At 42.6% G+C, this 22,651-nt stretch overlaps 1 protein-coding gene across 1 annotated transcript; it reads left to right on the forward strand.

Moving 5' to 3' along the window:
- Positions 1-1,296: 1,296 nt before the first annotated feature.
- mindy4b (MINDY family member 4B) lies at positions 1,297-22,466 on the forward strand. Its single transcript, XM_076281899.1, has 13 exons — positions 1,297-1,376; positions 2,373-2,494; positions 2,784-2,808; positions 4,300-4,476; positions 5,628-5,747; positions 8,187-8,284; positions 8,413-8,578; positions 8,752-8,817; positions 8,984-9,054; positions 11,049-11,121; positions 21,393-21,569; positions 21,855-22,035; positions 22,324-22,466. The coding sequence occupies exons 2-13, from the start codon at positions 2,373-2,375 to the stop codon at positions 22,464-22,466; spliced, it is 1,419 nt and encodes a 472-aa protein (XP_076138014.1). The 5' UTR covers positions 1,297-1,376.
- Positions 22,467-22,651: the final 185 nt, after the last annotated feature.

The following is a 22,651-nucleotide window of genomic DNA, read 5'->3' on the forward strand; positions in this document are numbered from 1 at the left end:
TGACCAGCCAGCTTTTGTCTTGTGTGGTTTCTTTTTCTTTCTACCTGAAGCCGCTCCCCCCCTGAACGACATCAGAACCTGGGCTATTAGTACTCCTCAATGCGAGCCCAGGAGGCGTCAGTTGTTCTTCTGTCTGTGCTGAAAGAAGAAGGAACATCGGACCCTCTTAAGCCTTATCTCTGATGTGTCTGCACATTTCCAAATGACCACGGAACAAAACCGAGGAACACGGCCCAGAGCCTCAGAGGGTGAACTATCCTAAAATGTCAGGCGCCAGGGGGCAGATTGGGCGGATGCATGGGGAGAGATGAGGTGAGATGTGTTGACACTGTGCATCTTTAACTGCAACTAAGTGACAGCTCAGTGTCAGGGTCTCAAAAGGCTGTTGAAAAGGACAAAACGATTTACTTTCTTGCTTTTGAAAGGCTTCTACTAATACCATTGAATAGAAAGATCTACTATTCTCCAGCCTGTTTGTTTTTTATACATATATATTAGTCCCTTCATTTCACAGGACTACATAAGTGTGCTTGTTCTTTATATATTAGTCCCTTCATTTCACAGGACTACATAAGTGCTTGTACAACATTACTAAACAGAAAAATAGGCACAGTAAAGGACAGACCAAATGATAAAACAATATGACAGTTATAACTAAAAGTTACAATACATCCTACAACACTATGAACTTATTATGATTAATCTAGTGTTAGTTGTAAAAATACAGGAGATCAGTAAAGTATTCTGCTGTGGGTGTTTTCACAGCAATCAGGAAAGAAATGTGTAAAAATGGCAAATGAGGTATTTGAGTATGAACCTCTTTCTGCAGCCGTTGAAGTGTCTAAGCCTGTTTTTGTATTCTTTTCATTTACATCTGGATCTGAGTCAGTGATCTCAGATGGGATATTGGTATCCGAAGTGCACTGTAACTTTAGTGATAGCCGTCCACTAGATGGCAATACATATGCATATCCAATGTGAGTATGACAGACATACATTTAACCACATAACCAGATCAAATCATATTAGCAGCTCTATTTCAGGGGAAAAGTCCATCGCTCTTGTGGCTGTGAAGTGATGTTCTCTTTCAGTTGTCTGGGGGTTTGGTGCAGGTGATGACAACACTGAGCTCTATGCACAGGTGCTCCTCCCACAAACAAAGAAACTCACCCTTGGAAAATCAGTGTTTGGTATCCATTAGCCCATGCATATTCATTAGGGATAACTTTAATAAACCCACCATTGCTCTGATGCACTCTCAAGAATTGGGCGTCTGGCATCTCAAGGAGGACTCCAGCACACTCCAGCACATCACCTTGTCCTTCATGCTCTCACCACACTGCAGCTCCTTGTAGAAACTATGTGGGACTACTACAGTAAGTCTGATTTAAACATACTAGTACACTTTCATGTCGCAGTATAAGTATGTGTGAACTACCGAGATGTAACAAAATTGAGAAAAACATTCAATGTAAAATTAATTACATTTTGTGCAGCCTGCGTTTTAACGTTTACATGTTAGAGGGAACTGAATAGGTTTAACTTCTGAACAAAGCATATTTTATACTGAGAATAATACATGAAATCTGAACAATGTTAAACCTCATAAATAATATGTCCCCTTATAATATGGCCCCTTGCCATGTTAAAGTTGGAAAAATAATGGTTTGTCTACATGATATTTATATATATATATAAATACATTTGCACAAAGAGACTGCAGAACTGCGTTGGTAAAGAAAGAAAACTAAGAACTGCATAAAACTGCAGCATGTCTAAGGCATATAAGGCATATATATATAACAGAAAATGTGTCAACTTTGACAGAAGGCACAGAAAAGGAAACACTCCACAGAGAACCTGACCATAATAGAACCATGCAAAACTGCTCCATATACAGCAAGAACTATCCACATACAATGATTCAAATGGCTTTGATTAGGCTAGCCTACGTGGTTGCGTAAAGTAGCCTATAGCACTTCAGTCATTAAGGACAGGGCATGATGTGATTTGGGCATAATGTATAATTACAGTCCCTGATGTTGCCAGCAGTATTCTAGATGAAATAAAAGCCATATCGCGTTTATAGCCCATACTTGAAACTCTCCTTCCAATTTCCATATTTTATTTCAGACAATATGCTTTTCTTGCACATTAGCAACATGAGTACAAGAGACGCTCTTGAGTTTTAAGCATACACCAAAACTGTTGTAACGTGGATCTGTTGGGTCGACCAGTAAACAGCAAGCTTGCGTTGCAACAATCCGTCGTCTTTACGCAGTCGTCCAAACAAACGCTATTTTGTTTCAAACATGAAGAAACTCGGATTGTTTAGAACAACCTTTACAGCAAACTGACTTTATTTCTTGTAGATGGAAGAAGACACGGACAACTCAGAGACACCCAAAGCAAAAGACGTCAACATGGAATTGGAGGAAATTCTTCAATTGATAGCAGACCTGGATCGGAAGAGAGCGCTCTTCAATGCGCGAGGGTAACTAAAGCGTGAGACGAAGCTCTCTCTTTCTTTTCTTTTCTTCCTTTCTTTCCTTTTTCTCTGACTGCCTACATTCTGTAAAGCGCCATGATACATGTGTAATGTTTTGGCGCTCTATAAGCACAATAAATTGAAATTGAATTGAAATTGAAACATTGTTTTACTAGCTACCACACTGACTACTTCGTTATATGTAATTGATTATTGTATTAGCTTTCAAATGTCAAACATGGATAGTGCACGAGTTCAGCCAATTATGTTAACATTAAATATTTTTGCGTCTTAGGTTGGAACTGCGAACTTTTGCTAAGGTAAGCCAGAATTCTATCCATCACGTTTTAAATACCACACCGGTGAGAGGCTGCATATTAATGCCCTTCCTGCTAATGTTACATTACTCATAGGTAACATTCTCAGGTGTCATTCATTCTGTCAGGCAGAGTTATATCAGAGAAGGCTATTGGTGTTTTTGTGTGTATCCATTGCGTCGTTACCCATTTGATCACTGTCAGAGAACCTGATATGTGTAGGTGCAGCTTGGGTCCAGAGGTGTGTGTGTGTGTGTGTGTGTCTTTGTCTGTGTCTGTGTAGTTTTGCATCTCTCTCTCTCTCTCTCTCTGTCTGTGTAGTTTTGCTCTCTCTCTCTGTCTGTCTGTCTGTCTGTCTGTCTCATAGAGTATGTTTGTCTGACAATGAGCTAGCTCCATGTTTTAGAGTTTACATTTGAAAGTTGGTGAGGTGTCTTAGATCCTGTAATGACAGACTACCAGGCGCTTCTGCAGAACATTAGAGCGTTGCAGCCCACCAGACTAGGATACATTGAACTTCTCCAGGAAGAGGTAAAGAAGAATCGGGATGTGAGTAGTATCCTACAGTGGTTATCTTACATTTATTTGACTGTTCATATTCTATAGTAGCTGTCCTAAAGTATCCTTAAGTAGATGTATCTTATATTTTTAGATAAACGTGGTGATGATAACCATATACCTTTTTACTGAAGGGGTTTTATATGAATGTAATGTACATTTGCATGTGTGGAAGAACACTGGGACAACATATATATGTATATATATGTAATCTTATAATAATAATAATAATAATAATAATAATAATAATAATAATATTAATAAACTTTATTTGTATAGCACCTTTCATACAATGCAGGCTACAAGATAAAATGAGTTAACTAGAAGCTCTCATATACAGGTATGCTTTCAGGTCTTTTTTAAAGATATTCACTGAACTCACTGAAATCGTATCATGTGTATGTTCAGTGAGTGATGATATACTGTGGCTTACATGTAAGCAAACAGCATTTTGCATTCAGGCGTGTGTCTTTTGGCTCTTTTCTCCTCAATGTGACAGCCATTTAAATCAGAAGCAGAGACATCACTTATTTAATCTCCATTCTCTGTCAGTCTTGTATGGGTGTTCTTTTTCATTCTCTCAAATCCAGATAAAAAGTACTTATTCCTTTAATGTATGTACTGTAGTTATCTCACTATTGTGTCATACTATAGTGAGACGTGTAAAATATCAGTGAAATGCTGTAAAATGTCATTTGAGAGGTGGCTTACAGTTTTCATCAAATTAGAGTATATATATTTTTTGGCCTTTTTATGCCTTTAATTAGACAGGACAGTGAGAATGACAGGAAATGAGTGGGAGAGAGAATCGGGGTAGGATCCGGAAAGGACCACGGGGCGGGAATCGAACCCGGGTCGCCGGTTTTCCATCATTTATCTCACTGTCTCCAAGCTATTTGGGATGACAGCCATGCTCTCTCTCTCTGTTTTTCTCAGAAGCCACCTGAACGGTATAAAGCAGAAGAGAATGCAGAGGATGCCTCCAGGTCTGCGTCTGCCACAAAGCCTTCGCGCGGTCAGGGCCACCAGCTGACCGTCCCTTACTCTATCCCTCAAGCTCTGGCTGTGCCCCCAAGTCTGGGTGGGGACCCTGTGTCCCCAGAGCTGGCTGTGGTGAGTCCTGCAACCTGAGCTGGATATGTGACACCAGACACCGGACCACTGCTACACTCTCACTGTGAGCCTCCGCTGTCAAGTGGTTGTTGTGAGAAGAGATACGGACATATCTGTGCTCCTGGGGCTGGGTTTGGCTATGTGTTATATGTTTGTTTCATCCACATACATCTGTATCTCTGTATAACTTGTGTGGGGGATAATGAAGGTGTGTGTGTGTGTGTGTGTGTGTGTGTGTGTGTGTGTGTGTGTGTGTGTGTGTGTGTGTGTGTGTGTGTGTGTGTGTGGTGAACCCTAAACACCTGGCATTACGCACTTAATTTATTCATGAATGTCTTAAACAAAGGAGTTAAGCATTGACTCAGTGAATGTGTTGTAGGGAAAACAGAGCTAAGATTTACTTTCACACGCCTGCCTAACTGTTGATTAAAGATGCAGTCAGCGTTTGCGCAGGAAGTCGCGTTTGTTTATGTATATGTGTATATTTAAAATAATTGACAGACGCTTTTGTCAAAACAACATGTATTATATTTTAACCAAGGACCAAAGGAAACACACCAGAGAGGTAGCTCACCCCTCCCTTCAGTATTCCTAGAGAAACTTGTTTTTGTTTCGGGATAGGCTGCCCCCACTTTGTTTGTTTCCAGTTTTTGGAGCCTGGGCTGCCTACAGAGAACAGGTTTTTTTTTTTTTTGCAGTGTACTCACAGAATGGGAAGCTAGCGGATTGTGAGGAGATGTTATGGGCTTGAAATCGCGTACAATTGCTGACAGCACCTTCAAAGTGTATGTGTTTGTTACCTGCAGTTGCATTTCTGCACATTTGTGTCTGTGAAGTAATAGTTCATGTAACTAATAATGCATCTTTATTTTGTCTTGAGTATTGTCTGTAGGTATAGCAATAGCATACATATGTTTACAACAGATGTATGTTTATAGATAGCTAGTTTTTCTTGTGACTGCATACTTCAAATACGACAGTTAGATCATTTAGATGCAGCAATTACATGAACCAAAACAAGCAAACAAACCAAAAGATTTGCAACTTCTGAAAATAGATAGGCAGTGGGGCCATATGAATCACATTTGCTACACTAAAATAATGGAATTCAGCTTTTTGATTTTGTTGTTTGTTTTCACCTTAACTTACAGAGTCTTCGGAAGATCCTTTTTGGCAATGTGTTTCATATCTTCAACTACGAGTGGAAGAAATCTTTCTTCAAATTCAGAGAGCCCTACTCAGTTCTGTCATATGCTTTGGAGGCAGAGCGGGTAAGCTCCCTTTTTGTGTCTGTTTAATGGGTTCAATGACTTTCACACTGTGTCTGGCAAGCCTTTCAGAGCTTCTTAGCTTCGCAGCTCTGGAAGACTGAGGGTTGTGTTATGTTAGTGCAGAAGTACAGAAATAGCAATAACCTAAATGACCCACTCCGGCAAAAACGTTTTAACCTTTTTAATGTGTCCACCATGGCTGAGTATTTCAGGTGGGCAGTGCACTAGTTGATATTTCAAAATAACGAATCAGAACAACCCGTCATTGAACCAAATTCATAAAACCCAATCCTGACTAACCTGCGGGGTGGAGTTTTTAAAATAATATTTGGATTTTTCCCCCGAGGACTCAGATGCACATTTAGCTTTGCAAGATAAGCAACCTAACGAGTTCAGTTCAGTTACTTTATTATGCCAAATGTCAACAATACAATACAAACATATATAGCAACAGTAAGCAGCAAACATACTGCAACTAGATGTACCGCAGAGCGGTACAAAATATGACCGCCGCCCAGTCCAGCACATTTTTTCCACAAAAAGAAATCACGCTGAAAGGCCTATATGATTCTAACTGTCTCACTAAATTGCATTATCCACACTCAATTCTCACTGGTATCTGCTAGACAACAAGTACCAAAACATGATTAGTTCATAGATTTCACATGTAAAATTCATTTTATACAACCCCACCTCCATCTTGCCTGTTCATAATCAGTGTTTCCTCTATGTTGATTTGGTAGTGGCGGCCCCCCACGGTTTAATTTTCTTCCCCCACGGTATCAGAAATGGGGCAGACGTACAATAGTCGCAGTTGCCTTTCAAAATTCATTGTGCAGACCTGTTGTAGATTCTCCAAATATACAGCTCAATCACAACTGAAAATAATGCCTCATTGTGTGTGAATAGAGGTGAATACATATAATTGTTTGTGTTGCAGCGAAGTGTCAGTTGTCAGTTCCGTGGGACGTGGGGGGGGGTGGGGGGGTTCAGACAGGCCTGCCCCCACTGCTTAAAAAAATCCTAGAGGAAACACTGCATAATTCTGAGAAATTCTTGATTGTTTGTGTTATGTTTATGTTATGTGTGTGGGTGTGTGTGTGTGTGAGTGTGTGTGTGCGTGCTTGTGTGTGTGCCTGCGTATGTGCCTGTGCATGCAAGCGTACATATGTCTACTGTGTGAGTATGTGTCATACGTATGATTACTGTAAATGTATGTGTGTGTGTGTGTATCTGTTTGTGCACATGTGTGCACATGAAATGGGTTAACATGACCCCTGGAGGCAAACATACGGAAAAAAATGGTCATCCTAGGCCCTACAGTTCTCAAGATATTCACAGAGAACTGTGTCTGCCCTACCCTCCTTTCGGGGGGTCCAGTCCAGCGGGGGGGCTACAGATCAAAACGAAAAATGACGGTTCCATGCTATCCATGTGGGGGTACATGCCCACCAAGTTTTGTGTACCCCGGTCTTTCAGTGTCCCGGGAATCCTTGTTGGTGTACGTCATTAAATGTACACATAAATTATTTTATTGTAAGGCCCCCCATGAACGAAAGTACACAAAACTTGGCATGCATTCGGAGGGTGTCATAATGATCCTACACTTTTCATTTTGTGCGGTTTTGACCTTGTCAGCCAGAGATATTGTGATGAAAACACCTAATTTTTTGCTTTTTAATTTTTAACTAGGTGGCGCTATACATGAAATAAGTGGTAATGGGATGGGTTGACATGCCCCCTTAAGACCAACATACATAAAAAAGGTGGACCTCCTAGGCCCTACGGTTCTCGAGATAGTCACAGAAAACTGTGTCTGCCCTACCCTCCTTTCGGGGGGTCCAGTCAAGCGGGGGGGCTACATATCAAAACGAAAAACGATGGTTCCATGCTATCCATGTGGGGTTACATGCCCACCAAGTTTCGTGTACCCCGGTCTTTCAGTGTCCCGGGACTCATTGACGGAAATTTGGGCATGCGAAAAAGAAAAAAAAAAAAGAAAAAATTCTGACTAAACCTATATGACCGCCGCTTCGCTGCGCGGCGGTCATAATAATGCCTTTTCATCACCCCAGTCTTAACCTGCTGGGGATTTCTCAAGTTAGTGATATGTTTCAGCATAGAGCAACATTTAGCAGATTTATTGTCCAGGCAACAAAAGAGTTTTTACTTCTATTGCACTAGTGCTGTAAATCTCTGACCTGAAGGAAGAGTGGCAAACTTAGAGTGAAGGGGGTGTTTTGTACAGCCTAATATAGACCTCTGGGATTGCAATTAGCTCTCCACGTCAAAGATGAGGCAAAGGGAGTAGAGATGCAAAGGCCATAAGCCATTTCATGGCCATGAAGGGATTTTTTTCATGGAAAAAAATGAATATGTATCTGTTAGGATTAGGAACTAAGATGATATTTTAGGGGTTAAAGAGAGTTTCTCTTATAGGGTGGTGCCCGAGCAATTCAGATGGTGGTTCAGGCAAATATAATCAAATATCTCCTCTTTTCACGGAAGACCAACTCTGATTGTTACGGCATGCAGAGGTGAGATAACCAATCCAAATCTCTAAAGGCCCCCTGTGGGAATACTTATAGGCTACTTTTGTTTTATATATTATATATTAACAACACTGTCACGTTTTGCCCCTTTCTCTATCCACCACACCTGTCAGCCTGGAGGAGGTGGATGAGAAGGAGCAGGAGCGTGCTCTGGCCTCTGCTCTGGCAGATATCCTGTGGACAGCTGGAGATGAACAGGCTGCCACTGTTGCCCTGGTAACCTCAGAATGTTGTTTCACCCCACTCTTGGACTACAAACCTGACAATTTCACAGAGAGGGTACTGACACTTCAACGTCTCACTTTTCTTTCTACTGAACAAATGAACCTGAGTGTGTTTCAGCATTATAAAGGCCTGATAAACACTAGTGCTTTGTCAAGGAACACGGCATTTTGCAAGAATCTGGGTCACTTCTGTTGAAGGTTGACCGTATACTTTGCTCTTTTCTGCAGCTACAGCTCTTCAGCTTTGCTAGAAAAGAAGACACAGAGAAGTTCATCTATGAGCATATCCAGTGTGTGCGTTCCCTTTATTGCTATCTCCAATCACACAACATACATATAGATTATTTTCTCTTAGTTATAATCTTCTTGTTCTGTATACACAGTATATCAAACATATAAGATCTATGTCATGAGTCATTGGAATTTTGGTTAGAGACCTTGTTTCATTTGCACTTTTCAGTTTAAAGAGGAGGGGAGCCATGGAGTGATCCTCTTTCTCTACAGCCTGATTCTGTCCAGGACTATAAATAGGTAGGAAACTGACATCCACCATTGAACCATTGCTGGTTTGTTCAGGGTCTTCCTTTCTGTCCATCTCTCTGCACGCTGCCTTAATTCGCTGTTTCCTTATAAAATCACGTGATACAGCGATAGCAGTGGATGTGATGAGGATACTTTGTCACAGAAATTAACATTTGTTACATTGTTTTTTCCAGATTGATGAGAAAAGGGGAAGGCTTGAAAGTGAAGGAAAGTCTAGACTGAAATAGCCTTGTGTGACAGTGACAGACAATGTTTCTTGGAAGAACCCAAGAGGGAGCATAATGCTGTATGATGGATGCATAACTTCAAATGGATGCATTGAATGCAGTGACTTCTACAGGCAAGCATTAGTTACTTGAATTTGATTCAAGCAGCCATAGGTAGCCAGTGGATGCCAGAGGGTTTGGGTTGAAGTAACAAAAATGCTTTGTTACTTCAACTTAAGTTAATTAAACTTTTATGTTGATGTGATTGGCCGAGATGACCAGGATTTCAGTCTTCAGTAGAGGTTTAGCTAAAGGTGCCATTCCTTCATTCATTTTGATGTCTGAGAGGCAAGCCAAGATTGGTGTCAAGAGGTGTGTTTGAAATCTGCACTTTTGATAGCATCAGATGGTATGGGAAACTTGAGACAATGGAGACATGTTCTTAACTTGAGCAGAGATGAGGGCTTTTTGAGAAGTTGTGTTATCTGAGCCTGAATGTGGTTGGAAATGTTCAAGCCAGTGAAGCATTTATCACATGTATGATCACTGGCACAATGGTGGGAGATATGGCTTGGGCTTGGAGGAGGTTGGTAGGAATGGGGTATGGTGGATATGTATAGGGACCCTTGCCCTCAGCTAGAGTTCTGGCAGAGGGAGATGTGTCATTGGCTGAAGACAGTCTCCGTCTCAGGACACAGAGGAAGGCATGTAGTAGGGACTGCTGTATGTTTGGCTTGCAGATGTTATGCCTTTAGTGAGAGGGCTGAGCAGAGAGAGAGAGAGAGATAGGAAGACTCATAAAGCCAGACTCACACTAAAGGCGTTTTAAATCCTAACCGATTTAGAAATCAGGTTGCATCACACACTTAAGGAGTCTCTCCACTTTTCCTTAATCTCAAACATGCACACACTACAAGATTTTAAAATGATGGGGCATCAAACTCTACAGGATTATATTACGATCATCTTGTCATGAATGCATTGGCTTATGGTGTAGAAGTAAAAAATGAGCTCTTCTTACCCCGAAGTAAAATATGGCTTATGAGCAGAGGCTACCTCAGAGGAAAAGTGAGTGAGAGACACGTTACAGAGTTTGTGGTGGTACAGAGGGCATTCGGACAGTGAAATAAAGGAAATAATGGCTGAAGAGGCGTATTACACGTGACCGTTAGGCTGTCTGTGGCACACTTTTGAATGAGAATGAGGTCAGGTTCTGTGCCAGCTTTATGAGTTGGAGGGCTGTAAACCTTTTTTAAGGTCAAATTAATGTACCAGGGACAGAAAATCTGGAACAGGAAAGCAGAGCTTGGACTGTTTACGCGGATGTTCATGTCACCTAGGATGAGTAGTGAGCAGCCATGCTTATGAATGGAAAACAACAGTTTGTTTATCCACAAAAGCACACATTTGTCCTTGTACATGTGTATAGTAAATGACTTGGTGCTGAAAAAAACATGGTGCTGAAAAGAGGGGTGTTTGCCTGGAGATGAGTACATTTCCATTTGTTGGACATGAGAAGCCAGTCCCACCTCCTGGTCTAGTGGGACTGGAGGTAGTGGACAGAGCAACCAGGGTAGCAGTGTTTTGTATGGTACTCACATTTCAGAAAAATAACTCGATGTGGACAAACTGAATAACAGTTGAAGACAACCAGCATTCAATTCCTTTGATGTCCTCTCATATGTAAGCCGTCTCCTAGGGACCACAACAGCTGCATGTGTGTCATTTAACAGTGATCAGTTGCCACTCAACTCATATCTAATCTCTTTTGAAAAGGTTGAGGGAAGACCTGGACAGAACCACCACTCATCTACTACAGCAGAGTTTGGGGAACTTTATATGTCGACAGGTAAGAAAAGTGCTTTGTAGTGTGGAACTGTTCTAGTTATAGGTGTAGTCTGGCATGCTGCCCCTATACACACGGCAATCCAGACTATTCTCATTTGTAGTTCCCTGATGGTGGAACAGACTACCAAGTGTTACCAGAGCCGGGGCATCCTTCTCTATCTTCAAGAAGCTTTTGAAGACTCAACTCTTCCGAGAATACCTCCTCTCCTAGCATCTCCATCAACCCAACACACCTAACATGCACCTACCCAGTGTTGGGTCAGATTACTTTGAAATGTAATCCATTACAGAGTCATCAGTCACGTAATTGATTGGATTACAAAAATAATGTAACATAATTTGAATACTTTTGGATTACTTCAAAATAAAAAACTCAATACATTGAATAAAAAAGACACTCAATTAAGATCATTTTGATACTACACGGATATGTACGGAGAATAGCATGTATGAAAATGTCAATGCTCACCCAGAATACCTTCTATTGCATTATGCAATGTTATTCTCTAGGGTAGGAGTATGACCCTTTTTGTCTGGTTCAGACAAATTGATAGAGAAAAAAAGTGGATTGAAAGGCCCCTTAACTGTGTGTGTTTGCGAGTGTGTATTGGGGGTGCAAATTGGCCTAAATATCCTGGCATTGTGTCTTCTACATTCTATGTCAAATTGGCTCTATCTTAATTTTCCATATATTGACTGCATGATTTAAAGCAGGGGTCTCAAACACCCGGCCCGCGGGCCAAATCCGGCCCGCGTCCGGCCCAATTCCGGCCCGCGACGTATGTCAAAATAATAACGTAATCCGGCCCTTGAGACTTTTTAATTGCGGCAAACAACGATACTGATTAAAATAGACGATAGTTCCAAGTACGGTGACAAATCTCATTTGTACTCTGCTCCACTATGTGCTAGACATCCAGAGCTTCATTCAAACCCAAAATCGCTGCACAAAGTTTTCAGGAAATACTTGTATTACACGCGAGAAACACAAAGACGTGCATTTGTAATGACGCGGAAGCGATGCAGGCCATATGTGCTGCATAAATTGAAGCAGAAATTAGGCAGAAATAGGCCTACACCAAATGTTGAAAAACGTTTACGTGTGATGAAGTCTTAGGTAGGCTATGTTATTCACCTATTCTAAATCTGAAGGAGAAGATCCTTTTGGAGATTATGGTCGATCGTCTATTGAATGGAGGTGCGTCTGCGTGTACGACGGTGTCCACTAAGCATACCATGCTTATTTCGACCCTCTGCCCAACATAGCTTGGAGGTTGCAGTGGTAATCGTGATGATAGTGTCCGTAATGGACGTGGTACAGACAGCAGGGCTAGTAGAAATAGGGCTCTAAACTACAAAGTCACCCGCAATATGATGCAAACTTCTGGGTAGCCTACTCAGATTACCCGCGATAGGAACTGATTTGACCAGAATACTTTATTGTAGGCCTTGTGGTTTAGAAACCATATACATCTTAGGGGTTGGTATACATCTTAGGTGTTTTCCTGTTAATTTGTTATGTGGGTAATATGAAAAAAGGAAAGTAAACCTGCTCAAATATGTTCATCCAGTATTTACTGAAAGGTGCATAATTTGAGGTGCTTGCCATCCAGTGGCAAATTAGATGGGTAAATTTACCCCCTTCATAAACTTTTGTTTTACTCAAAGATTTTTACATTTACAGTAGGACTTTATCTCTCACCACTTTCAAGCCATGGCCTTTTGAAATTTTGATATAAAAATCCAATGGTGTTGCTTTCTTAACCCTGACGCCTATAGTTTGCCAGGTTTAAAAAAGTTATGAGAGGAAAATATTTTAATTTGGTGTGAAACACACACATACCTGTTTTTATGCTTTTTTATTTGTTTTATAATTTGTATTAATATTTATTTTATCATTATTTTATTTAGAAGCTAAGGTTGCTAGTGTCTAAAACTAGATAAAAACACTACTTTCTGTTTGCAGTTTTGTGTGGTATTTGAAAAAAAGAACATTGCATTTTCAAAAATAGCCGGCCCTCCAATGAGATGACGTTGGCAGAATTGGCCCCCAGCTCATTTGAGTTTGAGACCCCTGATTTAAAGCTATGTTATGAGTTCAGGGATGGGCAGTATTTCTGATACATATATTTAAAATACGTTTTTCAAAAACAAAAAAACTATTTTGACATTTGGATTTTATTGGGTTGAAGAAAATTATCTGTATTTTGTATGAAAATACTATGTAAGTGATAATGTATAGAACGCCGGTCATTATTGGGAAAATAAGTCCCGACAGAGCGAACGGGACCCCGACACACAGCGCAGGGGTCTTGTTCCGCCCCGAAGAGACTTATTTTCCCAATAATGATCGGCGTTTTATACATTATCCTGCTTATTACACGGCTACTTGCCAAAACAAAACAATAAACTCCCCATGATGTGACTCTTTAGCCTACATAGCCTAGGCTATAGCCTATTTGTTACCGTTTCATCGTGGCTTTTGGTGAGAAACAAATAGTTCGACAACAGCACGTACGCTGAACTTGAATCAAACATTCTTTAGAACACAGCTGATCAACCGTCCGCTTTCACTTTTAAATGAAGTTCCAGTCCTTGCGTAGTGATATGAAAGACGTGAAATAGAAGGACAAAGCCCATTTTCCTTGACAGCGGTCTGTTATACTTAGCAACGGTCTGTTATTGAGAATTAGCAGACCGCCGAACGTTGGGAAGGCCCATTCAAGTGAATGGAGCATTATTCAGCATAATGAAGAGCCGTGTAATAATGTACATTAATATTTTAAAAATACTGCAAAATAATCTCTGAGACATCTATGATTACGTCATAAAAGCTCAGAACGATGTATGGAAGCTACTGGTGCAGACTTATGCCAATCAGACACTGTGATGTTGACCTGATTTTAGCCCAGAATCAGTTGGATCTGACAAACTTTTGAATCAAGTCTGTCCAAATTGTTGTGTAGTGTGAGCATGCTCACAACTAGAGCCCAACCGATGAATTGCTGTGCTGGAATTATCTGCTGATATTAGCTATTTGCCCATGTATCAGTATCTGCATTTATATAGTCCGCTAATTATTTTAAAATTAAGTAAAATAAAAAGGCAAATATTGATCCTTCATTTAAATTTCCAGTATTGTCTTTCCAGCTTAACATTACATCCAACAGTAAAATAATGTTAGCTATTGACAGTAGCTAAAGTAGTTAGCCACAATGATAACATTAGCTAATGCCATTGTTTGTCTAGGGTGACCATTCGTACAGCTTGATGGTCTTTTGGCCCCCCAGGCAGCATTGCCTTACCTAACCCTAACTCTAATTGTAATATTACCTAACCCTTGCCTAACCTTAGTGCCTTCCAGGCAGCGCTGCCTTGAAGTTGACGTTGGGGGCCCAAAAGACCATATATCAATCTTAGTGTCCTTTTTTGTGGGTTTCACAAGTGCTCCACAGCAAATGAGGCTTATAAGTAGTGATCAGCATATTCTATGCTTACAGATAGCAAGAGACACTTGCTGCACGGTTGTGCTAGGTTGAGCGAATGGCCCAAAGATTTGTGTTGTGGTAATGCTGTTTCTGCTACTTTATGGTACACATGTAGCCCCCACTTCCCCTTTTCAACACAAATTAAGTGTTCATGTCTAAACCTCACTCCAGATCTGGGTCATGGCACCAATGCCTTGTGCTGATTTGGCTCAGCCCTGCACTCGCCCGGACTCGAACCCACAAACAGCAGCACCTTGGATTCAGGAGTCAAGCGAGCTAACAATCGAGCTAAAAGCCCGGTCTGCTGGCTCTCCTTCTAGCACAACTCTTAAGGTGTTGGGAAGGAAGTTTACACAGCATACACACTACACAGATATGTACCAGCTAGCTGCAGGTAATCAATTGGAATAGGCCTATGAGCAGACATTGTGGGGTGTCCTAATTTTGGCCAATTTGTCCTCATTTTATAGATAACTTGTCCTCCTTTTCAGAGTCTGGTTGGTGGTCACCCTAGTTCTGCTACATTATAGCACACATGTAGCCTTATACTTCCCCTTTTAAACACAAATTATGGCTATCAACTGGTCTTGTATTTCTGCACAGAACCACTCACACGAAGTGGAAAAAATAGGCGTCCATTTTATTCTCTAGCAGGGTCACAGTTGGGTGTGCTAAAAGGCAATAACCCCTTAAATTATGACATCTGGCAAGTTTTGTGCAAATAAATGATTGATTGAGACTTATAACCATCAACACATGTAAGGCATCTTTCTGTGAAAAAAAAATTGCAATTACAAAGCATGATTATCACATATAGCGTGACCCGTGTTATTGGAATGATGGGCCCCGTTTAGATATCAGGGTGAATAATATAATCTATGTTATATGATTGAGGGGCCCTATTAAGACATATCACATAACATAAGCTATGCTATTTGACTGAGGGGCTCTATTCCGATATCAGGGCTGGAGAACATAGTAGTGACTTCATACAGAGGTTTGGGCTTCAGGAATCCCTGACCCTCAACACTGGGGCCCCTGGGCCTGGGTCCATTAGGCCCGTTCAGTAATCCATCCCTGCTCATAAGTTTGCCTGTTTAGAACTGTTTAGCCGTTTTGGAGGTGGCCTCAAGCATGTAAAACAGCCTTGTGGCAGATGTTTGATGAGGATGTGGATAATGTGCTGGAAGCAACAGCCAAAGGTGATGCGGAGAGGAGGCTGCAGACTATGACGGCCATCATAGTGAGCATGGCGGTGGAGAGGTTTGGAGGGGAGGAGGAGAGAGGAGTAAAGAAGCCATACACCAAAAACCAGAGGGCAGTCAAAATCCATAACATTAGAATAGAGCTGAAACCCCTAAAGAAGCAGTACAAGGCAGCTGGTGAAGAGGAGCGCGGGCCACTGGCAGAGCATCTTAACCCTTTAGGCGCCAGAGGTTTTTTTCCGAAACGATCAATTTTGACATCTTCATTTCAAAAGGCTATATCTTAAAAGTGATAAGATAGAGACTTTCTGTAAATTAGAGAAATATTAAGGATGACCCAAAGTTTATGTAGATATTAAATGTTTATATCTAATTTGCATATTATGACGTCATATGGTGGCAGCCATCTTGGATTATAGAATTTTCATGAAAAGTCGCATGTTTGAATGATAAAATGCACCACTTCTTTCCCCCCAAAATGTCCCTCACCTTCTGTATGCTATATTGCACAATACTGAATGCTCAGGTAAATAGTAAGTAGTGAACAAACTGTGTAAATCATTACTAATAAATGGCAGAAACAAACCAAATGCATGTAGTGGTAGACTGGCCTTTTGCTGTAGAGATTTTCCATTTACTACATACAGTAGGCACTCTGATTCCATGTATGGGGCACATATATATTATTCAGATGACACACAAACACAAGTAGACAAGACCTGTTTAGTTCAAAAGCTCATTTGCCACGGCAAGGCAGGAGTGAGATGACAGACAAGACAAGAGACAATGTTAGTATTTTTTTTTTTGTTGTTGTTTTTGTTGATGTTTTTTTGTTTTTTTTCTTAGCTGACAAAGACACACACATCACAAGGACATGAACACACAAAAAGGAACACATAGTGTATGTCCTAAATGATCAGGGAAATAGATAGCAAATCAACAGTGTAAATCATTGCTAATAAATGGCTGAATTTTTTTTTTTATGTAGCAGGCCTTTTGCTGTAGAGATAATGACTCCCTATCCCTATCCATACAGGGCCGGCATTCCCATCATCTTGTGATAGACTATGCATGACCTAATATGTGTGTGTGTGTGTGCGAGAGGGAGAGGGAGAGAGCGTGTCACCACCTCCACCATGCGAGCAGCATGGCCAGATCTGCCTCGCGCGCACCGAGTGGAGAGAATTTGCCCAGCTCGGACTAGGCCTACTGTCATTCTCATTGCGACTCCCCACACTGCCACTACGTTCCCCCCTAACTGTCCTATGAGCACTTCGACCTCGTCTAACATACCCAGTGGCATTAGACAAAGGCTCCACCACGTTACTGTCGCCGCGATTGTGGAGAGGCACACGTACGTTCAGCAGAAGCTAGCACTATGGACATTAGGCTACCTCCAGCCTCGTTTGCCACACCACTAACACCCTGCTAACTTCCCGATGAACACTCCGAACCCGTGAAACATTATTCCCACCAGTGACATTGGGCAAACGATTCAACTTTTGTGCTTGGTAGGCAGATATTCCCCTTCAGAATCAGGGTCCGCGAATAGAAGACCCAACACTTCATTTCAGGTAAACTTTTTTGATGCCATTAGACGATAATCTAATGCAAATACTCGCTAACGTTGACAATATCGCTCTGACAAAGTGGCTCACACGCACACTAGCTCCGGTATTTCACGCACTGATTCAATGCGCTGTAGCTAGAAAGTTTTGTTTAAAGCGTGCCCTTTTTCGGACTCGGGGATGACGTATGACATGTCTGCCATCTAGTGGAGGGGAGGTCGAACGAAATATGACACCCTATTTGACTAAATCGGCCGTTTTATTCAGTACCGCATCTTGTCGAGTAAACACGACTGTGGCGCCTAGAGGGTTAAGGAAGAAGCTTCTTACCCTGTGCAGAGCCGAGCATCACAGGAGGCAGCGAAGGGAGAGGGCTAGGAGGAGAGCAGCCTTCATTAGGAACCCTTTCGAGTTCACCAAGCAGCTCCTTGGGCAGAACAAAGGTGGACGCCTAGTCTCTTCCAAGGGGGAAATCGACCAACACCTTTCAGATACCTTTAGCGACCCCTCCAGAGAACAAGAGCTGGGGCAGTGTGACGCCTTGATAACACCACCAGAGCCTGTGGAGGCATTCGACCTGAGGGAGCCACTCCTGAAAGAAGTACAGGAAGTGGTAAGGAAGGCAAGGTCTAGGTCTGCACCGGGACCAAGTGGAACATCCTACAAGGTGTACAAATACTGCCCCAAGCTACTACAGCGGCTGTGGAGGATCTTAAAGGTCATCTGGAGGAAAGGAAAAACTTTAAAGCAGTGGCAGTTTGCAGAGGGGGTGTGGATCCCAAAAGAGGAAGACTCCAAGACCATCAGCCAGTTCAGAATCATCTCGCTTCTAAGTGTTGAAGGAAAGATCTTCTTCAGCATAGTTGCAAAGCATTTGGCAGAGTTCTTCCTCAAAAATGGATACATAGACACCTCTGTGCAGAAAGGTGGCATACCAGGTGTCCCAGGCTGCCTAGAGCACACAGGTGTGGTCACACAGCTCCTCAGAGAAGCAAAGGGGAACAGGGGTGATCTGGTGGTGCTGTGGTTAGACTTGGCCAATGCCTTTGGCTCTATGCCCCACAAACTGGTACAGGAGGCTCTGGAGAGGCACCATGTTCCTGCCATAGTGAGAGACCTTATCCAGGATTACTACAGTGATTTTAAGCTGAGAGTCTCATCTGGGTCAACAACATCAGAGTGGCACAGGCTTGAAGTGGGAATCATCACAGGCTGTACCATCTCCGTGATCCTGTTCGCTCTGGCAATGAATATGTTGGTGAAATCTGCTGAACCGGAGTGTAGAGGGCCCAAATCCAAAACTGGTACACAGCAACCACCAATCCGTGCCTTTATGGATGACCTCACGGTGACAACAGAGTCAGTGCCTGGAGCCAGATGGATCCTGAAGGGGCTGGAGAGGCTGATTGAATGGGCCAGGATGTCATTCAAGCCAGCTAAATCCAGATCTTTAGTGCTGAAGAAGGGCAGGATGGTGGAGAAGTTTCGTTTTACCATCTCAGGAACTCAAATCCCGACCCTGTCTGAAAAACCAGTTAAAAGCCTGGGAAAGATTTTCGACAGCAGCCTCAGGGATACTAACCTGACCCTCGCCAGATTTCGCTCTGCCTAGCTCCACTCATCCATCTGGAACCGATCCATTGGAATGGTGTTTCAGAAGGCTGGGCCTAATCAAAAAATGCTTGCATATGATTGAATAAGCCACTTGTCCGTCATCTATTGACGTGCTACTTCAACCACTCACATCGAAGCCAACCCGTGACGCTGATAACAGTCTCACGGTCGCTTCTCCACTACGTCACATCTATGAAACTCCCGCCCTGCGTCCTGATTGGCTGAACCATAAAGTCGGTTGCAGAAATCACTCTCAATGGAAGAGGTCCCAGATGGATGTGAGTGAAGCTAGGCAGAGCTAAGCGGAACGAAATTCATCTGGCGAGGGTCAGGTAGGGATACAACATCCATCAGGAACATCTGTGAGGAGTTGGAGAGGTGGTTAAAGAATGTTGACAAAACTGGGCACCCTGGAAAATTTAAGGCATGGGTATACCAAAATGGGATTCTACCAAGGATACTGTGGCCTCTGCTCCTGTACGAGTTTCCAATTACCACCATTTCAGAACTGGAAAGGAGAGTCAGCCGCTACCTAAGGAGTTGGCTGGGACTCTCGAGGAGCTTAAGCAGCATCACTCTTTACGGAAACACCTGCAAGCTGCAGCTCCCTCTAAAATCCATTGAAGAGGAGTTCAAGGTCTTGCACGCAAGAGAAGTGCTGCAGTTCCGCGAGTCTAGAGACCCTAAAGTCTCCGGGGCAGGGGTAGAGGTCAAGACTGGCAGGAAATGGAGGGAAGAGGCAGCAGTAGACCAGGCAGAGTCACGGCTGCGCCATAGTGTCCTGATGGGAGCAGTGGCTAGAGGAAGGGCTGGGCTAGGAACCTTTCAAGGGCCCCGGTTCGACAAGGCGTGGGGGAAGGAGCGAAGGCAGCTAGTTCAAGGAGAGGTGAGGGCGGTGGTGGAGGAGGAGAGGTCCAGCAAAGCAGTGGGAATGACACGTCAGGGTGCTTGGACTAGATGGGAACAAGCTGTGGAGAGGAAGATCACTTGGGCTGACCTTTGGCGGGCAGAGCCACACCGCATCAAGTTCCTGGTTCAAGCAGTCTACGTCGTCCTCCCCAGCCCGTCCAACCTGCACACCTGGGGTCTGATCGATACACCAGGATGTGCCCTCTGCCAGAGAAAGGGAACTCTTGAGCACATCTTGAGCTGCTGCCCAAGAGCTTTGGGGGAAGGCTGGTGTCGCTGGCGGCATGACCAGGTGCTCAAAACAATTGCAGAGAGCATCCAGTTTACCATCAGCAGCTGCCGGAGGTCAAAGCCCTCCAAGCTACCCATCAGCTTCATCAGGACCGGAGAGAAGCCAGAAAGATCTTCCAGGGTAACATCAGGGCTTCTGAACACCGCACAGGATTGGCAGCTGAACGTGGACTTGTGCAGACAGCTTAAGTTCCCCCAGCATGTCGTCAATACCACCCTGAGACCTGACATTGTCTTGGTATCTGAGGCAACAAAGAACCTGGTCATGTTGGAGCTCACTGTGCCATGGGAAGACCGAATGGAAGAAGCTTTTGAGAGGAAGAGGGCAAAATATGAAGGCCTCGTCAGCGATTGCCACAATCAAGGCTGGAAGGCAAGGTGCTTACCTGTTGAGGTGGGGTGCAGAGGCTTTGCAGGGCAGTCCCTCTATAGGGCCTACACTGCACTTGGCATCACGGGTGAGAGAAGAAGAAGGGCTATCTGCAACAGCACAGAGGCTGCAGAGAAGGCTTCAAGGTGGCTCTGGATCAAAAGAGCAGATCCGTGGACAAATGCTGCGGCTTGATCAACCTCAGCTGGGTCACCTGAAGGAGGGTGTCTGATGTTTCGAAAGACCCAAAACACCCAATGAGATCAGGAACATCACTGATGATGTGCCCTAGCTTAGCATCAGAAGATGTATCATTACAAAAAAAAAATGGGTATTTTGTATTTTGTTTCAAAATAGGCTATGTCCTGATGTATCTTTGCCCATCCCTGTATGTATTGAAACACATAAACAAAATGTAATCGACAATGTAACTATAATCTGATACACATTTTTCTTATGTAATCTGGTCTGATTATAGTTACTTGTTTTCTTTTGTAATATGATAATCTAGATTACTTGTAATCAGTTACTACCCAACCCTGCACCTACCATGCACTTCCCTTCTTCTTCTTCCTTCTACCACTATCTCATTTGATTACTAGTACTTTAACCCCTGCAATCTCATCGGCTGGTAGTCTCTAGTCTTTATTATTAAAGTATTTATTGTTACCTTAATTCTTTTTACCCAGTTTTTGTGTACTGCAAATGCACACACAAAAATGGCGCCTATGATCTTTGTAATAACATTATGCTATTCTTAACTGTTAAGGCTTCAAGCAAATGTGTCTCCATCAGCAAACTCTAGGTCCATCTATGTTTTACATCAGGCACTGCTGAACCTTTTGCTGACTGGACGAGCCAATCCTAAAGTCTTCAATGGGACCCTGCTGTATGATGAGAATGGTCATCTGCTGGAGCACCCTCTTCATGGGGTTCTGGCACGCAGTGATGTTGGTTACCTGCACTGGAGCAGAGAGCAACTAGAACAGGGCAAACTGCCAGTGGTATGTTCAAAAATGACACCTAATATATTACAGCCAATATTTTCATATCAGTTTGAGTATCTGGTTTCTTTGATGAGTTTGAGTCTTCTTTTTGATGAATGTCTGATGTGTTTTAACATGCTGAAACATCACATGAACTTAAATTAATTTACTAAATTTTCTAAATGGAATCTAGCGTGTCTCAGTTGGATGTAGCATGGCATAGCATAGCATAGCAATTTGGATTGGTATATGGATTGGCATGGTTCAGTTTCTCTGTTGTGGCTGCCTGCTGTGTTCTGGCAGGTTGGCAGCATGTTGAAGACGCCAAAGCTGCCCATCTGGGTATGTAGCATCAATGACACCTACAGCATTATCTTCAGTCCACATCGTTCGCTCCTCTCTGACTGGAAGATGGAACATCTTTTCCACCTGTACTTCTACAATGGCCAGTCCACCCAGACCAGCACTGCTGTGCTGACCATAGGTGAGTTGTCCTTATGATCAAGCACTACATCAGGCAAAAGGTTAAATTGGCCATTTACCACTTTCTGACTCCAAAGAGGATATATTAGTCCCTCTGTTGCCTGTGAAAATCCTCTTCATTCAATCATTTGGGGGAATCTGGGCCTCTGGCTCCTCATCATGTATGCAAACAATTATGTGTTTACAATTATGTGTTTACATTTTGTCTTGTCATGATAGTTAAACTTTTCCTCATTCCATAAAGTTTCCCCTTTAATCATGTTTCATTTGGAACTCACACTCTCTCCAGACACCCATTCCCATCACTGGGAGTTGGAGAAACGGGATGTCCAGGGGGACCCCGAGAAGAGATTCCCTTCTGTTGAGATGACAATTCGTACCAAATGGGAAGGGGCAGCCATCGACTGGAATGGGACAGTGCCTTTCTTCTGACAAGGCTAAATGGCATCTGTGCTTGTCCTTATTCAGTTCAAAGAATATGACACAAGCTATAGAAAACATGAGGTATCAAAAGCATAAAATAACATTTTGAGCTCATATAAACCACTTTTTGTGAAACTGGAACCAAATGGCAGATTCTACTTTTAAAAACAAACAATTTTACAGTAACGCAGTTG

This window comes from Alosa pseudoharengus, unplaced genomic scaffold (genome assembly GCF_046254945.1).
Source record: "Alosa pseudoharengus isolate Yale_2024_CS ecotype anadromous, Long Island Sound unplaced genomic scaffold, YU_APseudo_1.1 YU_APseudo_1.1_scf_13, whole genome shotgun sequence".
NCBI lineage: Eukaryota > Metazoa > Chordata > Actinopteri > Clupeiformes > Clupeidae > Alosa > Alosa pseudoharengus.

Coding starts and splice junctions, on each gene's coding strand:
- mindy4b (XM_076281899.1), top strand. CDS start 2,373: ATGGAAGAAGACACGGACAACTCAGAGACACCCAAAGCAAAAGACGTC. Junction 2,495..2,783: donor GCGCTCTTCAATGCGCGAGG/GTAACTAAAGCG, acceptor TTTGCGTCTTAG/GTTGGAACTGCGAACTTTTG. Junction 2,809..4,299: donor AACTGCGAACTTTTGCTAAG/GTAAGCCAGAAT, acceptor TGTTTTTCTCAG/AAGCCACCTGAACGGTATAA.